The 25,965-nt window shown below is 38.4% G+C and overlaps 2 protein-coding genes across 2 annotated transcripts in view; one reads left to right on the top strand and one right to left on the bottom strand.

Annotated features, from left to right (window-relative positions):
• The window catches only part of Uba5 (ubiquitin-like modifier activating enzyme 5), a 22,789-nt gene extending 20,817 nt beyond the window's left edge, over positions 1-1,972 (top strand). The window contains exons 8-10 of the mRNA XM_005406827.2: positions 716-791; positions 933-1,039; positions 1,799-1,972. Coding sequence (XP_005406884.1) covers positions 716-791; positions 933-1,039; positions 1,799-1,882 — 267 coding nt within the window. The 3' untranslated portion in view covers positions 1,883-1,972. The remainder of the gene's footprint in view (positions 1-715; positions 792-932; positions 1,040-1,798) is intronic.
• Positions 1,973-6,465: 4,493 nt separating this feature from the next.
• The window catches only part of Nphp3 (nephronophthisis 3 (adolescent)), a gene marked incomplete at its 5' end in the record, with an annotated part of 37,144 nt that continues 17,644 nt past the window's right edge, over positions 6,466-25,965 (bottom strand). Inside the window, 18 exon segments of the mRNA XM_013505800.1 lie at positions 6,466-7,272; positions 7,864-7,979; positions 8,502-8,627; positions 10,283-10,523; positions 11,477-11,604; positions 12,445-12,520; positions 13,596-13,837; positions 14,009-14,195; positions 15,579-15,701; positions 16,301-16,395; positions 17,942-18,106; positions 18,652-18,790; positions 20,043-20,125; positions 20,530-20,632; positions 21,855-21,952; positions 22,496-22,639; positions 23,196-23,310; positions 24,461-24,564. Coding sequence (XP_013361254.1) covers positions 7,092-7,272; positions 7,864-7,979; positions 8,502-8,627; positions 10,283-10,523; positions 11,477-11,604; positions 12,445-12,520; positions 13,596-13,837; positions 14,009-14,195; positions 15,579-15,701; positions 16,301-16,395; positions 17,942-18,106; positions 18,652-18,790; positions 20,043-20,125; positions 20,530-20,632; positions 21,855-21,952; positions 22,496-22,639; positions 23,196-23,310; positions 24,461-24,564 — 2,466 coding nt within the window.

Genomic DNA, 25,965 nt, shown 5'->3' with positions numbered 1-25,965 from the left:
ATCAACTGAGGAATGGATAAAAAAAGATTTTTTTATACAATGGAGTATTATTCAGCTATAAAGAAAGATAAACTCGAGGCTTTTATAGGTAAGTGGATGCAAATAGAAACTATACTTATACATGAAACAAATCAGACCTGTATGAATAAACATTGTGCTGTCTCACTAGTAGGAAAAAACAAACAGTAACATCCCAAATGTACAATAGATAGGGGAAGAAGCTTTTCAAAAGAAAATCAAACTGTGATAGGGAAAGGGGAAATGAAGAAAGGAAAAATATATGTATATACAAGATAGTAAAGATTGTTATACAGCTAATTTTTCTCAGTTCATTGAAAAGAAAATCTTGTGCTGATATTGTATAGAGAAAATAGCATACATATATCTTCTACCCTGAATAAGTACTAGGAAGACCATACACAATGTCTTAACTGTTGTAAATAATAACTTGTTTTGAAACTTGGTTTCATTGTTATGTTTATCTTTTTTTTTAAAAGGAACGAACAGCTGGGATGGGGTATAGGAGAAAAAGAAGGGAAATAAAAAAAAAAAGAAATACACTTGAAATATAAGATAAATGGATTCTGGATCTTTATTCATCATATTTTAAAATGTAAATTGCTTCTGATAAGTTAAAAATTGTCTCAGTTCTTAATTAATGCTTCAGAGAACTGAGAATGAGTGAAAATATTTTGGTACTGTTTGACTTCCACAGAAAAAGGTGGTGGCACTGCCTAAGCAGGAGGCTGTTCAAGAGGAGGACGAGATAATCCATGAGGATAACGAGTGGGGTAGGAATCCTCTTATAAATTGAAGTAGTTGCCTAAAAAACAATCTTTTGTGGTGGGAAATATAAAATTATGCAAATTTTATATAATGATTGCTTATGAAGTTTCTTCAAACCTGTAACAGGAGTAAATTTAATTCTATAGGTATTGAGCTGGTATCTGAGGTTTCAGAAGAAGAACTAAAAAATTCTTCAGGCCCAGTTCCTGAGTTACCTGAAGGAATTACAGTGGCATATACAATTCCCAAAAAGGTACTTCTAAAATTTAATTTACCCATAAGTAAACATCAGATAAGAGAAAATGGCTTTTTATCTTCTCATTGTAGTTTGTAAGCCAGTGCACTGTTTTCTGTTTTAGATACTGTCAATACTGTACACTACATTAAGATACGAGAGGTATTCAGTGTTCATATGGAGGTGCACACAGCTCATTTTAAATTCTTTGAAAACAGACATAAAACGGTTTTGCTTACTCATAATGGATCAATAGTTTTTGTTAAACAAAAACATTATTTTGTATATAGTTTTGTCTGCAATACCATTTCAGTAAACAATCTATAGAACCTTTCTAACAAATAAGATATACAAATAGCTAACAGGTTTATTTTTAAAATGCTCACCATTTCTTATTAGAGAAATCCAAATTGATTTTGAATGCTTTCACCAAAGAAATGATAACTGCCTCAGGAGGTAGACATGCTTAACCCTGATTTGAAAATAATACAATGTGTATATGTATCAAAGCATCACATAGTGACCTATGAATGTGTAATTTTTATGAAGTTAAAAACATACTTCAATAGACATGTCAAGAATATTAAAATTGCTGCCTGATAAATAAATACTGGTGGGGAAACTCAAGGACTTTGTTTCTCCTTAAAAATTACAAGGCATACTTATTAGAAAATTTATTTTACGTACTTGTTGAGGATGGTTAAAGTTTACTAATTTCTTAGCATAAAGAATTTTATGTGGCTGTCTTCTCACTGTATTTCTCTCATTTGGTGACAGCAAGAAGATTGTGTACCTCAAGTTACAGTGGAAGATTCTGGTGAAAGCTTGGAAGATCTCATGGCCAAGATGAAGAATATATAGATAATGGACTGGCATATATTTTATTTTGTGTTTAATCCCATTGTTGAAATTTTTAAAAGTCTAAACCTAATAAAACTTAGGGCAACATTACTTGATGTATATGTCTTCACTGAATTGTTATACTATACTTTTGAAAATACCATGGGTGTTGTTTATTCCCCTTGTCCTCCAGCTAAACTCTCCTAAAACACATGACCTCAAAACTTTAAGGCAGTTGTAAATCTTTATGAAAATATGGGCATTGTAGCCCAGTGTGGTGGCACATGCCTATTGTCTTAGCCACCCATCAGGCTGGGGCACGAGGTTAGGAGTTCTTAGGCTGGGCAACCTAGTGACTTAGTGAGATCCTATCTCAAATTTTTAAAAATTACTATATGTACTGCCAAAGCAAGCACAAAATTTTAAAAAGGGGCTGGGGATGTAGCTTAGTGCAAAGATCTGGATTTTAATGCCCAGTGCCACAATAAATGAATGAATTAAAAAATAAATAGTTTTTTTGGGGGAGGCAAATCAGATCCTCTTTTTCTTTCTAGTAATCACTTGTACTGTGTTTCCTGAGCACATGGAAAATAAAGTAGTACAAATAATAGAAAGGCAAGAAGTATAACTTACCTATTACAGCTAGCAAGCATCTACTTATTGTTTAGAATTGCTCCCTACAAGCAAATTGCCTACTACTATTAATTTGACCAGCAATGGCTAATATAGTTACATGTAAAATGAAAACATCCCCTCAAATTAAAGAGTGAACTATAAGCGGAAATGTAGCCACTGCAAGTTCATAAACCTGTGTTATAGGGATAAAATAAGACAAAGGCAAAGAAAAGGAAGCTGTCTTCCTGGGAAGCTGTCTTCATGACAGATGAAAGTATTTTCAGAAGTACAAATTATATTTTATTCTGCCTTGACCAAGGAAAATACATCATTGCATTTGTGACATACACTGTATAGCTACAGTAACTGTACTTTATTGGAGAACAAGGAATAAAGGTAGAAATGATCATCCAGATTATGCCCATCATAAAGTTTACTCCTGAATACTTCACTTAAATTTTATTCCAGAAATAATGAGATGCTGGTCATGTTTGTCCTGGATAGTGGACTCAAAAGATTTTCAATTGCTCTGTAGTGACTGACATGTACTTATACTGGGGAAGAGTTTCATTCCCCAGTTGTGACCACTAAACTATAAGATGGTACAAACAGATTTCCTCTATAGTTGCATATAAATAATGAAGGCTTAGAGAGCACTGGATGAAATGAATTGCCAATGGTTTGGAAACTAGTAAATAACATGCAAGTGCAACCATTACCAATAGACTGTTCCATGCAAATCTCCTATTTTGATGATTTTTAAAGAGATATCTAAATTTTGTTTGTAGAGGAAAAATGTAAAAATTTATTTTTTAAAAGTACAAAGTTCTAAAAACTGATTTCAGAACTATGTTCAATATATTGCTTTGATATTCTAGGAGTATGTTGTATTTTCGTTGACAGTGAGATCAGGAAATGGCAAGATATTTCTAGCCTTTAAATTTATGTTTTGCCTTGATAAGTCTTCTACCATTTTTTAAAAGATAGTGTGTTTAGCCAGGCACAAGGCCCCATGCCTGTAATCTCAGCAACTCAGGAGGTTGAGGCAGAAGAATCACCAATTTGAGGCCAGCCTAGATACCTCAACACATCCTTGTCTCAAAAAAATAGGCCTAGCAATGTAGCTTAGGAGTACAGCACTTGCCTAGCCTGCACTAGGCCCTGAGTTTGATCACATACATATAACTGAATTACAGAATAGTTTTTTCTATTTACTAGAACTGTTTTGAATTTTAAAAATGAAATGCAAGCTGAGTATGGTGACATGCCTGTAATCTCAGTACTCAGGAGGCTGAGGCAGGAGGATTGCTGTTGGAGGTCTTGGGCTACACACAAACCAAAAAAAAAAAAAAAAAATCTCTGGAAGCATTATTTATGTTTTCTGGTTTGATACAGTATACAGAACTGTGAATCTTTAGACATTTTATTTGCTCTAACTTGGAACTGCACCCCTTCTGGCATCTTACTGCACTCAGTGTTACCTAATTTAATCTCATTTCTAATATCTTTCATTTATAACCACAATTATTTCAGCAAAGAAATAATTGTGGTTATAAATACCTGGAAACAGGTATTGTCACAACCTTAAGTGCTCTGTCTGAATGCCAGAAAAATTGACGTAGACAGCTGATGAGAAATTGACCATTACTAAGTTGTGCATTACTAAATAAACTGGTGGCATTTGGCCAGATTTGTAAACACTGCTGATTCTAACAGGAAAGAAGGAAAAGCAGTCCTTTTAGTGCCTTAGCACAGAGACTCTACACAATGTCATTCGACCTTTTTCCCTTATTACTGAGAGTTTATGGCTCTGCTAAACTTCTTTATTTAGAAAAAATGTTTTATGGTTTTCTCATGAAAGTACTCTGTGGATACCCAGACACACTGACCAACATGAAAAGGTGCTAACCATTTGAGAATATTAAGGGTGGACTTCCCCAAAATCAGTTTTCCTTTTCATATTTTACTTCCTGTAAAATACTGAAGAGTAATTGTAGCTAGCAAAATTTGGTTGCTATCAATTCAGGTTTGAATTTTCCACAAGCTTTTTGTCATGAAGATGGATGTTAATGAACATAGTATACTTATTTGAGAACCTCAACTATACATACATACATACATGGAGATGTCTCTTACAGCTACTTTTATCTTTATAAGCAGGCATTCTCATGAAACTATATATGTTGGTAGTTCAGTAAATAGATCAAATATAGTTTATTATGTCAGCAATTCAAAATGTAGCAATCAGCCCTCAGCTATAGTTACAATTTTTATGTTAAAGTCACTTTGACTAATGTTACAAGTTTTTAATATTTTTGTTACGTTTTTGAAGCACTTAATTACATCTCTTTGTTATTATTATGGCCCAGGCTGGGTGTTATGGTTAATACACTGTGTCAGCTTGAATCTAGACCCTTAACTAAGTAACTCAACAGTTCTACATCCTGGGTGAAAAGAACATGGCCTTACAGTTCTAGGATGTTGTTCATTGTGTCAACTTGAGAAGTTTAAAAGTTCAACTAAGTGATTCTGCAGGGGGCCAGGGTCCTTGCTTTGTGAACATCCTCAGGCTGTGCAAAGGAGGGCTTCAGAGTAGGTGTGGAGCGTGGGCAGGTAGCTGGCGTGCAGTATAGCGGAGGAAAAGAGGCTTGCTTTGCTCCCCTCCCCCCTTTTGCTCTTGTTGCTGTTGCTGTTTAGCTGCTGCCATGAAATGTTGCCCTCTGCCATGTGCCACCCTGCCTTGGAGCCAGCCGAGTGTGGACTGAAACCTCCACAAACTGTGAGCTAAATAAATCCTTCCTTTCTTAGTTTTGAGTGTTGGGTATTTTGTCCCAGCAATGAGAGAAAATAACTGCAGACACTGGGCATAAAATTCTAATCATCCTGCCTTAGCCTCCCAGAGTGCTGAGTTACAAACATGCACCACCATGCCCAGCCAAGTATATATTAGTCTTAAACTGTTTTCCAGATTCGTGTAGAGTACTGGTCTCAGATTTTTCCTGAAGAAGGCTTTTAATGCTAGTAAATGTAACATAATATTTATAATGCACGAAATTATACCACCAGATAATTAGATTTTAATCTCTAACTGCTTTATTCTCAAAGGAGTGGTTGGTATATTCATGAACTCAGTTATTTACACCTTTCACAGCTGTTAAACCTAGAAAGATATGGTATGGTCTTATTTTGTCTTTCTCCCCCTCTTAACCTATCCTGATAGGGCAAAGAAGGATGATCTTTTTATAAGCTCTTACTTGCTTTTAAATTAGCACTCTAGTACCTTGGGGTTTTACCAATTCTCCTTAAGCTTACATGCATGTGAGTCCAGCTAAATTCAGGTCCTGCTTACCAGCTCTGGGGAAAGGCCTCAGCACACGAATATTTAAGAAGATCCCAAGTGGTGACACTGGTTTCATGGACAACCTGTGAGGGCAAGGCCTCAAAGGATGAGTCGGCACCTTACTGCGACACTAAAGTTTCTCACAGTGAGCACACTACTCAACACTGACAGCATTCAGGTCTTTTAAAAAAGTGTTCAGTGTATTTCTTTAATTATGTGACATGTAGCCCTCATGTATAAAGTGAAAAAAAGAAACAGATTGTACTTTTATTTTAAAACAAAAATACATTTTTTATATCTTTCAGTTTAACAATTCATCTTAGAACCTTACAAATATTAAAACTGATGAAAATCTTACTTTACATAAATATATAAATGGTACAAAATAATATTTAAAATAACTAAAAATACTTAATTTTCAGTATAAAAATGGTAGACCAATTTGAATTTGAGGTAAATGAAGAGACAGATTTAAGTCATTTAAGAAGAAAGAGGAGAATGTCATATTTGTGTGTGTGTGTGTGTATGTGTGTAAGTGCACTAAAGATTAAACCCAGAACCTATGGACACCAGACAAGCACACTGCCACCACGCCGCATGGCCAGCCCCGTCACGTACACTTTGTGGAAAGGTCAAAGAATGCTGAAGAGCTTGGTGTGTTCCTGCACAGATGCCTTTAGACATTATGCAAATAACATAACACAGTAACAAGATAAAATGGAAAGAGCAGACTAGCAGGGGCTGGACCCAATCTGTTGAGGAAGAGTAACAAAATGTAGCCAATCACGGATCCTTGTGACTAATTTGTTTCACTGATTACAATTCAAACCTTTCGTGAAGATTATCCATTTAATTCTTCAAAGTTCTCTTTGAGGCAGAGAATGGGCCAGACTGCTGATGAGAATCAAGACAAGGAGTGAACTTGGCAAGGCTGACGTTACCCCTGGGAGAGAAGCAGCACCGAGCTCGACGCCCGGTCCTGACCGCTGTGCCAGCTCGGGTAAAGCAGGGGTCGAGCACTCGTCGTCCGTTCAGGTCACTTACGTGCCACTGTGTCTACACCCACGTATCCCACGCAACAAGAAAAGTAATTCTTCTAATCCACTTCAGTGACACAATCACAATTTAGTGCAGTTCACAACACACAAATACCAGTTATATCACACTGGGTAAAAATAAATTTTCTTAAAAGCATTCTTTTAAGTTTTCATTCTAATGCACCACATGTTTAATTATTTTATCCTAAGGTGCACTGGTGAAGAACTGTTGCTGCTATTACCTTTGTTCTTGAGGAAGGAAAACATTAGGAGAATGAGTTGTTTTTAAGCTAAATGTGTCTCCACTCGATGAATGCCTTGAAGGAGCTTTTCCACCCAAGAGTGACGTTTCTGCTTCTTTTATTTCCACTGCCCTTTTGTACAGTTCAGCAGCTTTTTCAAAATCCCCTTCTTCATAGCTTTGAGAGGAAAACACGAAAATTTTAAGCTCTTAATTCTTAATGACCTTATGGGACACAGAAAAACAGGTTGTGAAGAGTTGCTCATTTCCCCCCTTTGCTTTTCCCAGTGTCCTCGCTCAGACAGATCCCGTAAACAAGAGACCCAAAGGCTCTCCTTTCTGTCTGCATGGTGGAGCATTTCTGTGTCTCACATGCACACCATTAAGACCATGCTGTAATGGAGACAGTGAAGTTGCTAACGAAAGTATTGTCTGCATCCTGAGATAAGCACAAGTAAGTAAAACTCAACATGTATTTAAGGACAGATTAGCTCTGAAGACAGCAAAGTCCCCTATTACCTCTAGAGCCAGCTACCTGGAAATGTAAACTCCCTGAACTATTTGCCACGAGGCAGCCCTCTGCAGAATAAATCGTGCAGCCTTCCTGTGCTTCTGGACATGACTACAGTATCTCTGGAAGCAGACCAGCAAAACGCCACCTTTTCCCTTCTAAGAATGGATATTCACCAATAGATATTTTATATTCTCTGTGATGAACCAGTGCTAGTCTAAGGCTTGGGATGTATGAAGAAAGTGAGAACATTCTTACCTAAGCACAGCTAAATTTTTTAAGGTTTCTCCAACTCTAGGATGCATCCGGCCCAGGCTGTCTTCATAGATCTTCAATGCTCTTTCATATAAGGGCAGGGCTTCAGTGTGCTTTTTCTTATGAAAAAAAGTAACAAGGTTCTGTAAAACACACTGGGTTTCTGCAATTAGTGTACTCTACATTAAGATGCCCTACTCTGGTAAACACTTTAAATATGCTACTATCCTGTCTTAAAGGATGGGAACAGAGTAATTTGTAAGTAATCATAATGGGAGAAGCAGTATAACAGAAAGTCAAAACCAAAGTTTTAGAGGGGGCTAATAGCCATTTGGCCTTAAGCCAGCATTAAGCACAACCCGTTTCTTTATGGCCTGATGGACAGCACAGGTAGATACACGCATTCTGTACACAGATGAAGGATTCTCCCGAATTTAAAAAACTAAGCCTGTGTTCTGAACTAAACACTCAGAAACACCCACTGAAGTTATAAATCTAGCTTCAATAATTTCTAAAGTGTTAGAAAAGGAATCATTAAATAAATACTAACCTTAAAATCTCCTTATTGTTACTGTGCTATTAATTCATGTTTTATACCTTAAAATCATTCACTTATGAAGAGTTAGAATGTGGGAACTTACCATTTGGCTATAAAGAACTGCTAAATTCACTAAGGCAGTAGCTACACTGGGGTGCTTTGGGCCGAAGGATTTCTGCCGAATTTCAACAGCCAATTCATACAAAGGTACAGCTTTGTCAAATTTCCCCTAAAAAACAAAAGAGCAATCTAATAGAAATTAATACTATCAATAAGAGCTTCTCCCATTAAAAAATTTTTGTATTAAAAATAGTTTTGAGAGGAAAAGTCAAGAAATATTTCCTCCCAGTTCAATGAGCTAACTGAAAATCTAATAGAATCGCTAAATAAAGGTATACTGAGTATAAAAACATTTCCTCTGATAATTTCGAAAGCACTTTAGGCGTCCTCACTAACAGTTTCTAGAAAAGGATAAATACATTAAAGAAGATCTGCTACAGAACTCAATTTACAGATGATGTCATATAAAAATTTACTTCTCACTAACTTTCAGATTTTAAAAACTGTTTTCTTTTGGAAAGTTGGGCAGAAAGAGCAACTGTACCCTTCTTACTAAAACATCAACTTCACTGCCAGGACTGTCAGGAAAGGTGCCACAAGCACAGCCCCAGGCTGTGCAGCTCTGTAACTGTAGCAGCTGAAAGCAGATCTCTTCAGCTTTTTCTTTCTTAGAACAGATACAAACATTCCAAGCTTTATTCCTATGGCAAAGAATGGCTACATTTAACCCCAGGTAAAGTCAACAGAGAGTGAAATAGAATTGTTTAGTCAACTACCAAGGTACCATCTGCAAGCCTGACAGTAGGGTGGTTTGTTATGTTTATGGTTGTTTTAAATAGTAAAGACAGTAATGTGGAAATCAGAACTCCTGAAATGTAACGTGAGTTTAATTTAGAATGGTGATGAGTAGATATGTATTTAGAACGTATTTGCACAAAACCAAACCAGTATCCTTAATTTCATTAAGTTTGAAATAATATTATTTGTTTTTGTTTTTTATTGGTCTGTGTCTGTAGTGCACGATGATTACCCTCCTGTGGGAGTCGATACATGCATAGAGCACATCTTATTTCTTTCTTCTTTCCCTTGGCCCGCTCTTCCCTTTCTCCTCCTTCTATCTCTTGATCCCCTTCCCATTTGAGGAAGATCTATCTGCCTATTTCCTGTTTTTGATTTTTTTTCTTGAGACAGGGTCTCACTGTATAGTTCAGCATGGCCTTGAACTCACTATTATAGCCCAGGTTGGCCTAGAACTCACGGTGACCCTCCTGCCTCATGCCTGGCTCCTATTATATTTTGCTCTTTCTTTATATTATAGGTTTCTTATATAAGAGAAACCATATGAATGACTCATTTATCACTTTTATGGCAAAGTAGTACTCCACTGTATATAAGCACCGCATTTTCTTATCCATTCATTTGTTAATGGACACAGAGGCTGCTTCCAAGACTTAGCTATTATGACTTGTGCTGCTATAAATGTGGGTAGGTATATACTTCTGTAATATGACGCCTTTAACTCTTTTGGGAAGATACCTAGAAGGAGAATAGCTGAGTTGAAGGGAACTTCTAGTTTTAGTTTTTTGAGGAATCTCTACACCCATTTCCATAGTGGCTGTACTAGTTTACATTTCCTCCAATAGTGTAGAAGGATTCCATGACATTTGTAAATGTTCTTCTCAGGTACTTGTTTAAAAACTCAATCATCATGATTTTTTAAAAGCTTGTATCAAATAACCTAGCCATCACAAAACTAACCTGCTGACAGTAACTCAGGTTAACCGGCATAGTGCAAAGCAAGCAAGACTGGGAGGGGTCACTCACTGTTTTCTTATACAAAATTGCAAGGTGCTTCACTGTATATGCTAAAGAAGGGTGATCTGGAGCCAAGGCTCGTCTCCGAATGTCCAAAGCTCGTTCGTAGAGTTCCTCTGCTTTGTCGTACTGCTTCTTCTCATGGTACAGAGCCGCCAGATTATTCAGAGACTGGGCACAGTCGGGGTGATCGGGTCCTAGAACTCGCTCCCTCATCTCTAGGGAACGCTTCAAAAACTGCTCAGCTGTTCTGTGAACAAACCGCAAAATGGCTTAAACAGCATATTCTCTAGCAGCAGTCAGAGTCCTGAGCCCCAAAGCAGAGACCTGGACGTTTTTACTCTTAGATTCACCCAGAGTGCCTGCTCTCGCTTCCTGCCCTTGGCTTCCCACGGTGCCTGGACAACTGTTGTCTCCACCCCACGTCCCCTTAGGGCAAGCCCAGATACCTTACAGAACAACCTTTTCACTCTTGCTGGATTCCTTTACAATGCCCAGGCCTAAGTTACACAAAAGATTTCGGCCTTCATTACTTCACTTTGGAGTTTGCACCAAACAGCTGTTAGTGAAAGAACCTTCTGCGAAATGGGCTAAATATTTGTTGCCTTTTCCTGACATCCTAAGTTTTAAATTTGTTAGATGTTTCTGGCATCTAAAGAGGTCCAAAAACACTTCTTTTTCAGAAAGCATGAATATGAATGCCATTTTGAGTCCTTTATATCCATATAAAGTTAAAAAATAAAACTAGCAGCTATCTATGTGTGTGTGTGTGTGTGTGTGTATACCTTTTTTTTTTTTTTTTTTTTGCGTACCAGATAGAACTCCAGGCCTCACTCTAGCCAGTCAGGCACTGTGAGGCTGAGCTACGTCCCTGGCCCACCTACACTTGATTTGCTCTCCATTAGTTTGAAGTTTCTTCTTCTGCAAGGGCTCATGTACTGTGTCTATACAAACTTACTTTTCACAAATGCATAAAGCACATGAGGGAAGCTGTAGAATAACCTTTTAGTTCAGAAGCAATGTGAAAAGCAATCAGTAGAGAAATATAACTTTAACTGTGAGCATGTTCATAACTTAATGTCATTTAATGAAATATGGCATAATATTTTCTAGCTTTGGACGTGATAAGACACATAAAACAGTTTTGCATCAAAGACGACACAAGATGGAAACTTGTTTCATTATGAACACTGTGGTACTCACTCGAGGTTATTCTGAAGATAGTAGAGAACACCCAGCTCATTGAGGGTCCGGGCACTATCGGCTGAGTCCTTGCCCAAGGTAAGCTCTTCTAACTGTAGGGCCCGTCTCCGTAAGAGGGCAAATCCATACTGGAGCAAGCACAAATGTTAATGGTCACTAAGTGCCAGCCACGATCCTGAAACCATATGCTGGGGTTCTAAAGAACCCTTTTTCTTTTTTTTTCACTTTAATCTAGAGGACAATTATTTTACATTGAGTTCATGGCATCAGATTCTCAAATTCATTAAAAACTATTTTGTGAAAATGATTCTATGAGATAATTTAGCAGAGGGTATGAGATATGATCAGGAAATATGGTGAATGTGTACGTTTTTTAAAAACTTTATTACGATAAGACACACACGGCCATTAATTTCCTCCAAATGCTTTCTCTTCAGACACACTCATCCCACTGTCCTTGCTACTCTCCGAAACAGCTCTGCGGCCCTTTCCCGGGAGTGTGTTTGTTGTACTGTCACTGCTGCCTTCATATCTTACTCTAATATAAAAATATTAATTAAATTTCTTTTATTCTCTTTTGCGACCCTTTACAAAAAAGAATCAAAGTAGCTTTAAATTTCAACTTTCAAAGTCCAACCTCAAATGAATATCATACAGTCCTACTTTTTTGTGGGGGGGAGGGTGCCAGGAATCGAACTCAGGACCTTGCACTTGGCAGGCAGGAACTTGTGCCACTGAGCTATATCTCCAGCCCATTAGTCCTACTTTTTAAAAGTATACTAAGTTGTACTGTTTAGTAATACTAATATCTAAATACATTTTAAATAGAAATAGTAATGAGTGCTTTTCTAGAAGTCACTTTAAAACCTAAAGCTCTTAAACATGAGGTTTATGCACCTATGATATTCAAAGATGTTCTTTTCCCCCCTCCGTGTTCAAAATGCAACACAAAAGCAAGTTCACGTTACCAAGTTGCCTTTTTTCCTTGTAGCTTTCTGACGGATTTTAAAGGATTTTTTCCTAAAATGTTCAGCTTGTTCATATCTTTAAAAAAAAGTACATTAAGTCAAACAAAAGAAGCACAAAATATCCCTCAGTGAAATAAAAGTACTCCTTGCATAATGTAAGGCCTGTCTTGGCTATTAACTACGTTTTTGTGATAGTTTACGCAGTTCAAATCTTGACCAAACCTTCATAACACAGTCTAACAAAACAAAATAAATCTAGTCTCAAGATAGTTGACATTTAATTAGGCTTAAGTGATTTAACTCATTCTGAACGTCTAAAGAGAAACTTAACTAAATGGAAATCTAAACTTTTGGCTCACTACAGAACATTTTTCTACACAGGCTTAATTTTTGGTTAAATATAAATGTGAAATTTGCACATAATTTATGTGAAACAACATTTGTGGAAGTTAAAAGAAAGATTTCCATTGTGTTTCGCTTATGATAGAGAAAGAGAAACACTTTCCATAGAGGAAGTGATGCTATTTACTGAGCGGCTGATAGATATGAAAACCTTTCAAAAAACCTTTGGTTTGGCAATGCTTGGGATTGATCTCAGGGCTTTCTGCATAACAGCCAAGTGCAACTGCTGGGCTATATTTCTGTCCTGAGGTGTCTTTGTTATACCAGGGATCGCCAAACTTTCTGCAAAGAACTCCACAGTTAACATTTTAGGCTTTGTGAGCAAGATGGTCTCTGTCTCAACGAAGAACTATGCCACTGAAGCACAGAAGTACCTGCAGATATGTAAATGAAAAAACATGGCTGTATTCCAATAAAATCTTATTTGCAAAGATGGACTTGGCCTGTAGGCAATGTTTTGCTGAGCCTCTATTAGCGCTGTACGTGATATTACAAAGCGAGGCAGGAAAGGAGCAGACTCAGACCCAACACTGTGACTTGAAGCCCATGCTCTGCCTTCACGCCTCTCCAATTAGAGAGGAACTCTGCAGTTCTAATTTTCTGTCTACCCATAAACAGACAGACCAAGAAATATCCAAACATGACTCTTATAGTAAGCACACAACCCCAAGCAATGCCTACCAAGAAGCACATTAAAAAACCTTTAATTCCCCTTCATATAACCAGAATGTTACCAAGCTTGATCTTACTTATTTTGTTTCTGGTACAAAGTTGCAAGGGCCTCAAGTTCACGAGCAGTGTGTGGATGGTCTGCCCCGTAAGCATTTTCTGAGATTTCCAAGGCCTGTTTATACAGCTGTTCTGCATTGCCAAACTTCTTCCACTGCACGTACACACTTGCCAGTTGGTGAAGGGACCGGGCTACTCGTGGGTGATCTGGATCTAAAGCTGTTTCTCGAATTTCTAGAGACCTCTGCAAAGGCACCACAGCCTAGGCACAAAGGTGAGAGGGAATGAGAGTGAGCAGAATGCTGCAAGAGCTGTCGTCTGATCACACATTAAAGGTCTGGGCACCACCAGTGGAAGCTGTGTACTACCTCCTTCGAAGGAGCGCAGAGAAAAGATCAAGGCCCACCCTGTCTCTAACTTCCTGTTAGGTTACCTGACTGAGCAGGCCTAGGTCCTTGAGAAATCGCCCCAGGGTTTCATACAGATCAGCTAAGCAGATCCTGTTCTCGCCATCACAATTCTTCTCGTACTGCTTCAGTGAGTCAAAGTATTCTGCCGCCATCGCACTTTTGTCTTTGCCAACAAACTGCCAGTAACTCAGCAACTCAGCGAAGTGTCCTCTGTTTCAACGAACAAGGGCAATTTAATAAAAAACAAGCTTTAGAGCCCACTATAGAATGAAAATGCCAGAATTCATATCAAGTTATTGACAATTGATTAGTAGGCAAGAAAGCATACTGGAGCGAGGCCAGCCAGGCACTGTGCTCTGAGCCCTGCTCCCAAGCAGTATGACTTCTCCACCTCACCACCGCATCTACAGAAAGGGGTACACTACACTGCCTGCCTCGACGTAAGCCGGAGGAAATTCAGGCATAGTGCGGCGATTATCATGGATATCAGCATGATAACCCACCATGGGAAACACATCTGAACTCCTTTTAGACATTTCATGATGTGCAGTCAACTGCTGAGTTTGACTCCAAAAATTATTTTAAATGATGGAAGTCAGAACAGAATAGACTAATGAAACACAGGGAAACAGCCACGCAGAGTATGCACTTCATATTTTGTCAAGGAGCTGAGTGGTAAAAGTGAGCTTACTCATTTGTTGGTAATATTCAGTAGGATGGGAGAGCTGGTAACAAAACCAACAAAGATGATCACAAAGGAAACTTGAAAAATTGGAACAGAAATCAGAAATAATTTAAGAGGTACAACAAAGAAATCTGAGAATACTCAGGAACAAAACAAATGATATAGCTATTTTATTGAGAAATGTCTGCACTTTTTTATTGTTCTTCTGTGTTTTTTTGAGACAGGGTCAAGTTTGTAGTTCAGGCTAGCCTTGAACTCATGATGTAGTTGAGGCTGGTCTCAAACTCGAAGCAGTCCTCTGCTTCAGCCTCCCAAATGCTGGAATTACAGCCATGCACCACCACACCCAGCCTAAGAAATGTCTTTTTCAATGAGGAAGCAAAACCCCCTCCCTGAGGCATAGTAGGTCAGAAGCTGGCTCACAGAAAGGTAGTTATGCCACTGACAAATTCAAACATATCAAGAGACAAACAGAATACATTTATGAATCAAGGTGATTCTATAAATTCAACACAAGTCAGATTCCATTAAGAGTCCAGAGTCTGGCTGAAGGCTGTGCTTCTGATACTGAAGGCCCTCAGAAACACACTTTGGGAAGGACCTCTCTTGGAGGTTTAGACTTTGACCTGCTTAAGTGCAAGGATAAGTTAAAAAGCTGTCCTTTCATCATTGCTGCTCTGGTTTTACAAAGCAGCAATACTCTTGCTATTTTCCTTCTGGACAAAAAACCCTCAGCCATAAGCCAAAAACCATAAACTGTCTTGGAGGTTTTCCCAGTTTGTATGTCAGGTACCACTGAAACCAGACTAATTTTTAAATTAAAAATGCCATTTTTCCTTTGTTAAATGGAATAAGCACTCAAGATTTTCCTTCTGGAGAGAGAGAGAGTTCTAGAATAAATTTCTGACCTTTTGTAAAGGTTTTGAGACACGAAGAGATTGAGAAGGCAATCGTGCAGCTTCTGTTTACCTCCCTGCTGCTGGAAAAGCCAGGGCAGCTCATCTGCAGTTCTCCAGGTGACTCTGTCCTGACTGCTGGCAGAGGAGACAACACTCAGGGATGCCTTCCAGCAAGGTGCCTCAAGGCTTCAGACAAACAGTGAGGGACCAACATGTATCTCACATACATCTCCGAGTACAGGATAAAACCCTCTGGCAAAAGCAGAAAGCTGACCAACCTATTAGAACAAATAAGTAATCCTAACCAAACTCTTCCCTGCACCTAAATTTATGGGCAAGAAAGTGAAACATTATTGAAAGGCAGTAAGAAAAACTGAAACCTCAGGATTTAAAAACCTCATAATGTGAGGGTATTCTAAAATTAAATTATTTATAAAACCCTCAGGGACCGAAATATACACATAGACAACATGCACACATATTTTAAACAGTTTAAGTGGAATAAAATAAAGATAATAAAATGATCCTGCACTGATTTTACTCAAGTTTAAACTATTAGCATAGTATTAAAAGACTTACTTATGAAATCATCTTTTGTTCTTTTGACATTAACAGAAGAGGGAAAAGATTTACTCTTTTTTGTAATAATTAAATTTTTATACTTTCTAAGCCAAGAGAAATGAGGACACAAGGAAGAGTGTTACAGAAGCACACACACACATTCACAATACCTCAGCTGCAAGGTGAAGTAGCTGGTTAGCTTTTGCCTATATGAAGACACAACAGTGGGATCATCCATGTACTCAAGTCTCACTGTTTCCCATGCCTAGGGCAAAAGAATTAGAAATTATAAATTCCTTTTCACACATTCATTGTTAGATATTAGGACTTATTTTTTTCTTTTTAGTTTTACAGTTGCACATAACAGACTTGTGATTACACTATTCTTTAAAAGTCACTGACTGTTCAAGATATATTTATGTGATAAGCCTATTTAGAAAGTAATTCCTGTACTAATTTTTAAACACAGAAAACACAATTTAATTCCAACCTTTAGCTATTTTTTTAAAAAATCCCAGAAAGTTGGAATGAAACATTACTAAAAATAGTAAATTATATACAAGTGATATACAATAAAGAAAAAAGGCTGTGAAACTATAAACATTTCACATCTCCAAATATAACACAACACACTTGGAAGAAAGACTTCATCTACATCTCAACTGTAGCACTGCATGTAAGAATTATATTAGCCAACAGTCTAAAGATTTACTACTATGTGCTAGGCATCAGTCTAATCCCTCACAAGGACCAATGACCATCCTAATTTTTTGTACAACCTTGTGTTAAGTTAGAAAAGCCTGGCCCAATCCTAGAGCTTGCTCAACGTCAGACAGATAAGAAGCTGTGAAGAGCTGGGCTGTAAAGAAGGATGACTCAAGTCACAGCTCTTAATACTCATACAATCATACAGCAATACACTGAAACATAAAATTGACAGACTGTTTTTCTTTCCCAGAAAGAGAGAGAGAGAGACAGGGACAGAGAGAGACAGAGAGAGGGAGAGAGGGGGAGAGAAGGGGAGAGAGGGAGAGTATTCGTTGTTCTTTTGTGACTTTTATTTTTTATTTTAAAATTTTTATTGTGATAAAAACATGAGATCTATCTATCCTTTCAATAAACTTTTAAGTGTATAATACCATGCAGTTAACCAGTTGTACTGCAACTCATGCATTTTGCAGATACTATCTTTCAAAGTAATGGCCACCTGATAAAGCTATCACATAATATAATATTAGGTAATTTTTACATCTTAACCTGGTCACTGCAAAAAGAAATAAAAAACACTTTGTGTTATGGTTTGTGTCTGGATGTCCCCCCAAAGCCTTATGCAGTCATGGGTGCAGACTTCTAGAGTTTATGAGTGATCCATGGTACAATGCTGGGATTATGGGTGTGAGTGCTACACCGTCCTGGGGAGTATAGCTTGCGTACAATATAAGGGAAGGAAAGAGGCTTGTTCTTCAGCTGCCACTTCTCCCTTTTTTGCTCTTGCTGTTTTTGCTGTCTTCTGCTGCCTTGAACCGCTGCCCTCTGCCATGTGCCACTCTGCCTTGGAGCCAACTGAATATGGACTGAAACCTCCACAAGCTGTGAGCTAAATAAACCTTTCCCTCTTTAATTTGGGGGTTGGATATTTGCCTAAGCAATGAGAGAAAAGTACCTAAGACACTCTGTAATGCAAAATTTCCACTTTGCTTTGTAACTGAAACATTTAAATAACATAGGATAATATACAATGGGATGATATATTGTACTGACATTTAAAAGTAAAAAAATACAACGTAAAGGACCCTTAAAATGACATTTACCTGCAGATGCTGAAACCTGAGCAAGCCACAACCATAGGTTAACAAACACATGCTGTGTAAACTGTAAATGAGGGAGATCAAGATGGCCCAGGGTGTTTCAGGACAGAGTTCCATCAGCTCTGATTCGCTCACACCATTGTGACTAACATTGATAAGACACAGAATCTAGTTAGAGAAAAATGAACAGCGATCACAAAACATTTCTATAAGTAACAGTAATTAAAATCTCCACAATTCTTTTAGGCTTATTAACTTTCTACCACACTTCTAATTTAAATGATTTATTAAATCAAGAAATAGATTTCTTATAATAAAATCCTCTTCTCCAAAAGGCATTAACCAAGAGGAAGACACTGTGTACCCAAAATCTAGCACCTCACCTCCCACAGGCTATTCTCTCAGGCAGGGAAAATGAGGAAAACATCAGCCACAGACATGAACGGAATACAATGGAGAATTTAAAAATGAGTAAAAGACTGGACCAGTAATTCGCATAAGAAGAAACAAAGATAATCAATGAACAAGAACAGATGAGAAGTCCCAATAAAAATTGGGAAAAAGCAAATACCAGCAAGCACACTACGGCTCCCAGATTCCTGTATATGCTTGAAATATATTTTAGCACAACATTAAAAAAATTATTCACTTCAGTTCACATAATTTGGAACAAGGCCAACTAATCTTCCTTTTGTGAGTCTATTGCACTTTACCTGTCTCATTAGCTCTCTCTCCACATCACTTGCCATGGACTCCTGGATGGAGTGCAGAACAAGTCTGTACAATGAAACGGTATCTTGGCACTGCAGGCACTGATGAAGGACTTTATCTAAACCACCTCTTTTCCCAGCACTGTTGGAATTGAGAACAGGTTTAATTTCTTATTGGCAGCAACATCTATGAAAAATTTGGGGTGAATAAAGACAATGTGATCTCTATACTTTGCACTGCAACTGGTAAGACAAATGGATAAAATATGATGCGTGAAAAAGGTTTGTGAGGCTGCTAGAGTCAGAGTTGATTTTAGGATACAGCACTGAATTTAATTCAAGAAACCTGCTGAGACTTACTACTTGTCAAGAAGTTAACTACGCACTGTGGAACATAAAAGCGAGTAAGATGTGGTTTTACCACACGCAGGGAGGCCACCTTCACACACAGGGAAGGGAAACAATGACGAACAACGCTTGCTAGTTAATCGTGCAAGTTAAATTTGCATAGAGCTACAATCTTGAAAATATTAAACAAAAAATACGTAGAGGGTTCGTTTGTAAGTATTACACAATATTTACTAGTAATTTCTTTAAAAACATAAATATGAAGAACAAAATGAACAAAAGTGGTCTACAATCCCTCTTGTAGTGACTCTGACTTACTGCTTGCTCATGGTCACAGAATGCCAGATACCTCACTGCAACTCAACAGAGAGAAGGATGGAGAAAATGTCACAGAAATTTCAAGTTTTAGATTTTTCTTTTCATTTCAAATTTGGTGCTCAGGATGAAAATGTGTAATTAAGAGACAAGAGTACCAGGTTCAGTGTCTGGAAACAAGTGTGCTGGGATTTTAATCTGTTCTGATGAATAACAAAAAAATTTTAATCTTTTTCTATCTCTGGTTGAGGACAGACAAAGTAGAGTGAAGCAGTACCGAAAAAGAAATAAAAGTAGTACAACATTCTAAAACTTATCTAAGGCAGATAAGTAGGGGATTTCTAAGACAGAACTACTCTACTATCATGATTTGAGAATGGAAACAGCTAAAAATTTCTACCTACAAACTTACTGATATTCAAGGACACCTGAAATAATATTATTCTACGTCAGCTGTCTCCTCCCTACATGCAATGCCTGCAGCACCTTAGCAGTGGTAAGGACACTCAGAGGTCAGCGTGGTGAAAATCAGATGAATCAACAAGACAATTCTAACCATTCACAGGCTGCTCTATCTTCCGCGGTAAGTCACACCCTCACCGAAGGTTAGCTCCTCTATTAGGGTAAGCAGGAGAAAACTTATAACAAGCAACTCTCAGTTCACAGGGAGAGAGATTAGTCTGCAGCAAACATGAAACATGAGAAGATTGTGGAAAATGACTCCCACTTACCGTGCCATCATTTTGCCAAAAAGGGTGACATAGAGGGCGTTGCAGGTGGCAGGACAACGGCAGTGTCGTTCGAGCTTCTTCTCCTGCACCGGTTCACCAAAATAACAAGACAAAATGTAAAAACCCCTGTAATTAAGCAGTTACCACTACTGAGGCAAGGCAAATATCCCAGCAGAAACAGTACCCTCTGCCCCCTCACCAGTGGCCCTGCACCATGTACAGGATCCTGGCCACTGTCACCCCCAATCCCACGCAGACGCCAGGCCCTGCCAGTGTGGAAACCTGCTTCATGTTACACAGTGTACTTAAGCCCCAAATCCTTTCATTGCTTCCTCTATAGCTGCCATCAAAGAGGGAATGGTTCACCAAGGTAACTAGTAAACTCCAATTTTCCTCTAACAGCAGAACTCCTATACTGAATTTTGCATCACATACTTTATAGGAAAGTGGAGAAAGTGAAGATAGCATCAAAATTAAAAATATTTACCTGCTCCTTACTCAATTTAATATCTACTGAGTGGCATTCTGCACTTATAATAGATTTTGCGTCTTTTGGATTTAATGGGTCGAGATGAAGTGTAGGCCACAACCTTTTGTTTAAAGAAAAGAAAAATGAAATTCTAACAATACAGAAAAAGTGTAATCTACTCACAAGATAAGTCCATTATAGGAATTATTTTTTTATACTGATTTTATAAAGATAAGTAAAACCAATCACTAACCATACTAAATAACTCATTTTATTTTAATGTGCATTATTTTTGTCACCAATAAATCACAATAAATTGTTACAAATTAAACAGCATATACATTAGACAGCTACATGGTAGAGCATTTCCAGCTGTATGTTCTGTATCTTGTAAAGTTAAACATAGGTACTGGTACTTAAGAGGAGTGATACGAGACAGTCTTTGCCCACTAGTACTTACAATGTAATTAAAGTTTAATTATTACAATATGCATTCTCAATGTGGTAACAAAAATCATTTCTTGGGGGACTGAAAAAAATTTTACTCTCACATATAAAGCACAAATATACTCATATACCTGTTTACATATACAAGGTATATGTAGTATTAAAGTTCCTTAGGGAAGAGTGATTAAAAAAAAAGGTTCACAAAGCTTCTAAAGTGGTAAAAACCAGATTGAAAAACACTGCCCTGCAAACACATCTGCAATCTCAGTACCCAGGAGGCTGAGGAAAGAGGATCTCTGTGAGTTTGAGGCCAGCCTGGGTTACACGGTGAGTTCAAAGCCAGCCTGAACTGCACAGCAACACCCTGTCTCAAAAACCAAAAACAACAACAGACACACAAAAAACAGATTTAAACCCTCATATCACTTTTTTGAGGGCAGTTGACATGAGCCTGTATTTCAAGTTAACAGGAATCTGAGCTACTGTCCCAGCCTGACCTTTCTCCCTCTGCCCACCCTTCCTTTTCTCACCCATAAATTCAACAGCCCACACAGCTTTGATGCTTGGATCCACAACTGGAAACCCAAACTCACCAAGTCCAGCACTGAACCTAACAGCTTTCCCCACACACCACCCGTCCTTCATGTGCAGCACATGAATCACAATCAGTTCAGTTTTTAAAGTCAGAAACTTGGCAGCATCCTGGCTTTCTCCTTTCCCTTACATCTCGTATCTAACTTCCCTCCCTAAAGGTTGCTATCATTTTTCTCTGACTCATCCATTTCTCCTCACTGTCATGCCTTTTACAGGAAAACCACAAATGTGCATCAGAAACCCTCCCTCGCTTGCCCTCCAGACACCTCCTGCAGTCCGAAGGAGCTCGAGTGAGCACTGACCTCCAGGCGGCAGGGCAGGTCTCCACATTCACGGAGACGATCACTCGGACGTTCACGGGCAGCGGGTCTATGAGCCATTTCATGTGTTTTTCAACTTGCTTAAAAATATAAAAACCAAATTCAGTCTATTAATCAAAATATTTCAACACAACCCAATAACAGCTCCTCCCAATTAAAATGAAACTCTCATTCAGAATCCCTTATTAAGGATAAAAATGGAAGATTTAATTTGGATCTAAAAAAATAAGTGGTCATACACTATTACACCAATTTGAATTCGGGATACTTAAGGAAATGTCAAGGTCCTAAAAAATAAAATTTTTTTTTGAGACAGGGTCTCGCTATACAGTTCAGGCTGCCCTTGAGCTCACTTCATAGCCCAGGTCCTAAATAAAATTCAGATAATTTCAAAAAGTGGCATGCAGTACCTTCAAATAGTTTTTTCCAATTATATAATTTCAGTTGGTTTTTCCCAATAAGGTACTAGTGTCCAGTGGAACAGTACTTAAAAAAAATCCACATGCTCCCTTCTTAGAAATTAAGCATAAACAAAGAAGCACCATCAATACTCTTCCTCACAGGGTGTGGATTACGTAGCTACGCGGGCACACCGGCACACAACACCGTGACGACCCACCCACCTGAACTCGGTCTATAGAATCGATGATGACAATGATGCTGCCTTGGTGTCGAGCGGAGAGCTTTTCCAGCCAGTGTGGAAATTCTTCCAGCAGCTTCGCAGGGTCGAGCGTCAGTGCAGACACGGACCAGGAGTGCTGCATCAGCTGTGAGGAGACAACGGACACAGATTGGTAGTCACACTTTATCACATCTGGTGAGGGATGCTTCTCTCTACTTTTCAAATCAAAACTGAGTCCCCAAGAGGACATGATGGTAGTGACTACTATTTTTAATCTTAAACAAAGCCAAAAGCAACAGGCTATGGCTTGAGCATCCCTTATCTGAAATGCCTGGCAGCAAAGGGAGGTCTGTAAAATTTTTTCAGACTTGCAGTATCTGCACGTGCATCAAGAGATGCCTTGGGAAGAGAACCCAGGTCTACATGTGAAACTCAAGGACGTTTCGTATTCTCCTTCTCACACAGCCTAACGGTTCCTGAGCAGTGTTTGCAGTGTGCCTGCATTTCCACTGCTCTAAGAAGTCAGTGTGGAATTTCCCATTTGTGCTGTCAGGAAAGAGCTCTGAAAGTTCCAGATCTTACAGCATTTCAGATTTCAGATTTTCAACTTGTAATAATGAACATCTAGTACTAATACTTAGTCCCCAAAATTTCTCAATTTAAATAAAATTCAGATAATTTCAAAAAGTGGCATGCGGTACCTTCAGAGTCAGCCGTTTAATAATCAGGGAGGACTCTGAGCTGGTTGACATGGGCCTCCCCACAAAATGAGAAAGAATCAGCATGCTAGGAGAACTCTTCTGTTGCAACTGAATCCTGAAAGAAAAACACAGGACTTTTATGAGACTGGCAATGCTCTTTTTGGCATAAAATTTTTTAAAAAATCACAAGGAACTAGGTATTCAGTGCTGCCTGTCAGCAATTACATGGTTAGTCACTTGGAGTAAATATGGAGATTTGATTTTACTCCACTTTCAGAATCTTTAAATAAACTTTTAAAAGGTACAGATTCATTTAATTACAAATTGGTGTTAATTAATCTGGTTTGCATTGGATAGTAAGGTATTAGTAAAAGAAGCATTAACTTTTAATTAAAATATGCTATGATTAGAAAATGTATTAGGTATTAAAACCAAAATACACTATTTTCTAAGTATATTTTAAAAGGGCAACCAATGGGAAATAATGACCTATACCAGCGATGGCGAACCTTTTACAGCTTTCAGTGATACAAATATCCTGCTGTGGCATGCGTGCCACAGGTTCGCCACCACTGACCTACACTAACTAGTCAATGTAAATAATTATGAATAAAAATATTCTTACCACTTATTTTTAACATAACAAAAATAAAAATTCACTAGTTTATATGAACCTTACTTTATAATCTGAAGAAATAAATCGATACTCATAGCTAAGATTAACCTTTGGATGTTTTTTAGACTTTGTTTTACTCTGAATGGTCTTTGTCTTGTTTTAAATATTTAAAATCTCACTGTAACTTTTTTTTTGAGACAGGGTCTCGCTATACAGTTCAGGCTGCCCTTGAGCTCACTTCGTAGCCCAGGCTGGCCTTGAACTTGCAGTGATCCTCCTGCCTCAGCCTCCCCAGTGCTGGGATTACAGGCCTGCAAAACCACGCCCAGCTGACTGAAACTTTTAAAATGAAGCCAGTAACTGAAAATAAAGGCACACCCCTCTATACCTGACCTAACTCCATGCTGCACTACCTTCCACAGTGCCCTCTGCATAGCAGTGACCTCACACTTTCTACTCCTCTCTCATTCTCTAGCTTCTGACATCCGAACTCCACACACTCCTGGGCATGAACCCATCAGAGTCCTCCTCTGTGCTGTTTTTAATGTTTAGTAGAGGCCATGCAGGGAGGCAGACATGCAATACATCCTGGAAGGACCTCAGTTATTCCAACGAGCTGATAAGATGATTTAATCGCACTGCATCATACCACTTGGATAAAAGAAGGGACTTCCCAGAACCTGGTCCTCCAGACACCAGAAGGGGTGGGATCGGGGCTGGTGCTGCCACTAGATCATTAAGGCGTTGATAATACTGGAAATGAAAATTAATTTAAATTTTGAGGAAGCACATGTCTCTGAGAATAATAAAGACAGTCAACTTCTGATTATCCTCTGAAAACGCTGGAGAAAAGCTGCAGGAGAGAACACCACTGTTAGTCCACAGTACCCTCACGACCGCTTGTCGCGATGCCTGGTGACATGTACTAGGCGGTAAACTAGGCCTGGGCCCAAATGTCTCCCTGCGCGGTGGTGCTGTAAGTAGTGGTGAGGACAACACTTCAGATCCTTGTGGGATTCTGCAATACTCAGAATGCTGCAAAAAGGTATCAAAGTGGAGCCCTAACCCACAGGAGGTGCCACAGAAGTACTTGGGGTCCCAGGCAGGTATCCTGGATCTCCTTTTCAGAAGAAGGATCGTTTGTCCTGGAGATCACCTCAGTTTCTGAAGGTGCTTCTGTGCCCTTCTGCTATCCCAACCTGCTCCAGAGATCAGGTGAAGAAAGGGTGTTCAGGCCGGACTTGAACTTGTGTTCTTCCTACCTCAGCCTCCCAGAGTGCAAGGATTACAGGCATGTGCCACTTACACCACCTTGTGGCTAGCTTTAAGGCAGCCCAATTCTGTATAAGAAATGATTATTTGGTACAAGTTTCAAATCATTTTTCTGCTTGTCAAATCTAGATACTGCAGAGAATAAACTGCCCAGGAACTCAAATACTTCCAATAGCAGTGATGTCTTGGAAGGAACAAAGGGAGAACTTCATGGATGTAACACCTCATAAATCCTAACAACTGAGTTCCTGGTCCCACACCAAGTCCTCTTATAGATCTATGGTTCCCAAGTTAAATCCTTTGCTGTGGAAGAAGCACAGGATTTGGAGCCAAAGGACCTAGGTTCAAATCCCAGGTCTACAGTCTATTCTCTGTGTGTTCTTGGGCAGGCCATAATCCAAAGCTCAGTTTTACCACAGATAAAATATCTGATAAAATAACTACTAATTTAACAGTTCTTCTGTCAGGTACCATGCTGAGTGCATCATGTACATTATTTCTCTTAATCCTTGAAAAGACTCTGTCAAATCCTTACAAGGTAGGTACTAACATTTTATAGAGAAAACAGTCAAGTTCAGAGTAGTTAAGTGATTTGCTCAAGATCCAGTCATAAAATGACAGAACCAGGACATAAACACCACTTAAATTATTAAAGTTCCATAATAATACAACTGTTAATATTAGCTTCCTTAATGTTCTTTAAAACTTTAGTTCTTACAGTAATTTTATAATATTATTTATTAAATTCAGATATATTTCTTTGTATGTATCAAGATCTATTCACTTGCTTAGGTATTTAGGGATGCTTAGTAGACTAACATAGGATTGATCTGCTTATTGTATGTTTTCTGAATGTCTTTTTTTTTTTTTTTTTTTTTTTTT

The sequence above is a fragment of the Chinchilla lanigera genome, unplaced genomic scaffold (assembly GCF_000276665.1).
Source record: "Chinchilla lanigera isolate Chin_1 unplaced genomic scaffold, ChiLan1.0 scaffold00100, whole genome shotgun sequence".
Classification (NCBI taxonomy): domain Eukaryota; kingdom Metazoa; phylum Chordata; class Mammalia; order Rodentia; family Chinchillidae; genus Chinchilla; species Chinchilla lanigera.
This window is presented reverse-complemented; position numbering and strand designations above follow the sequence as displayed.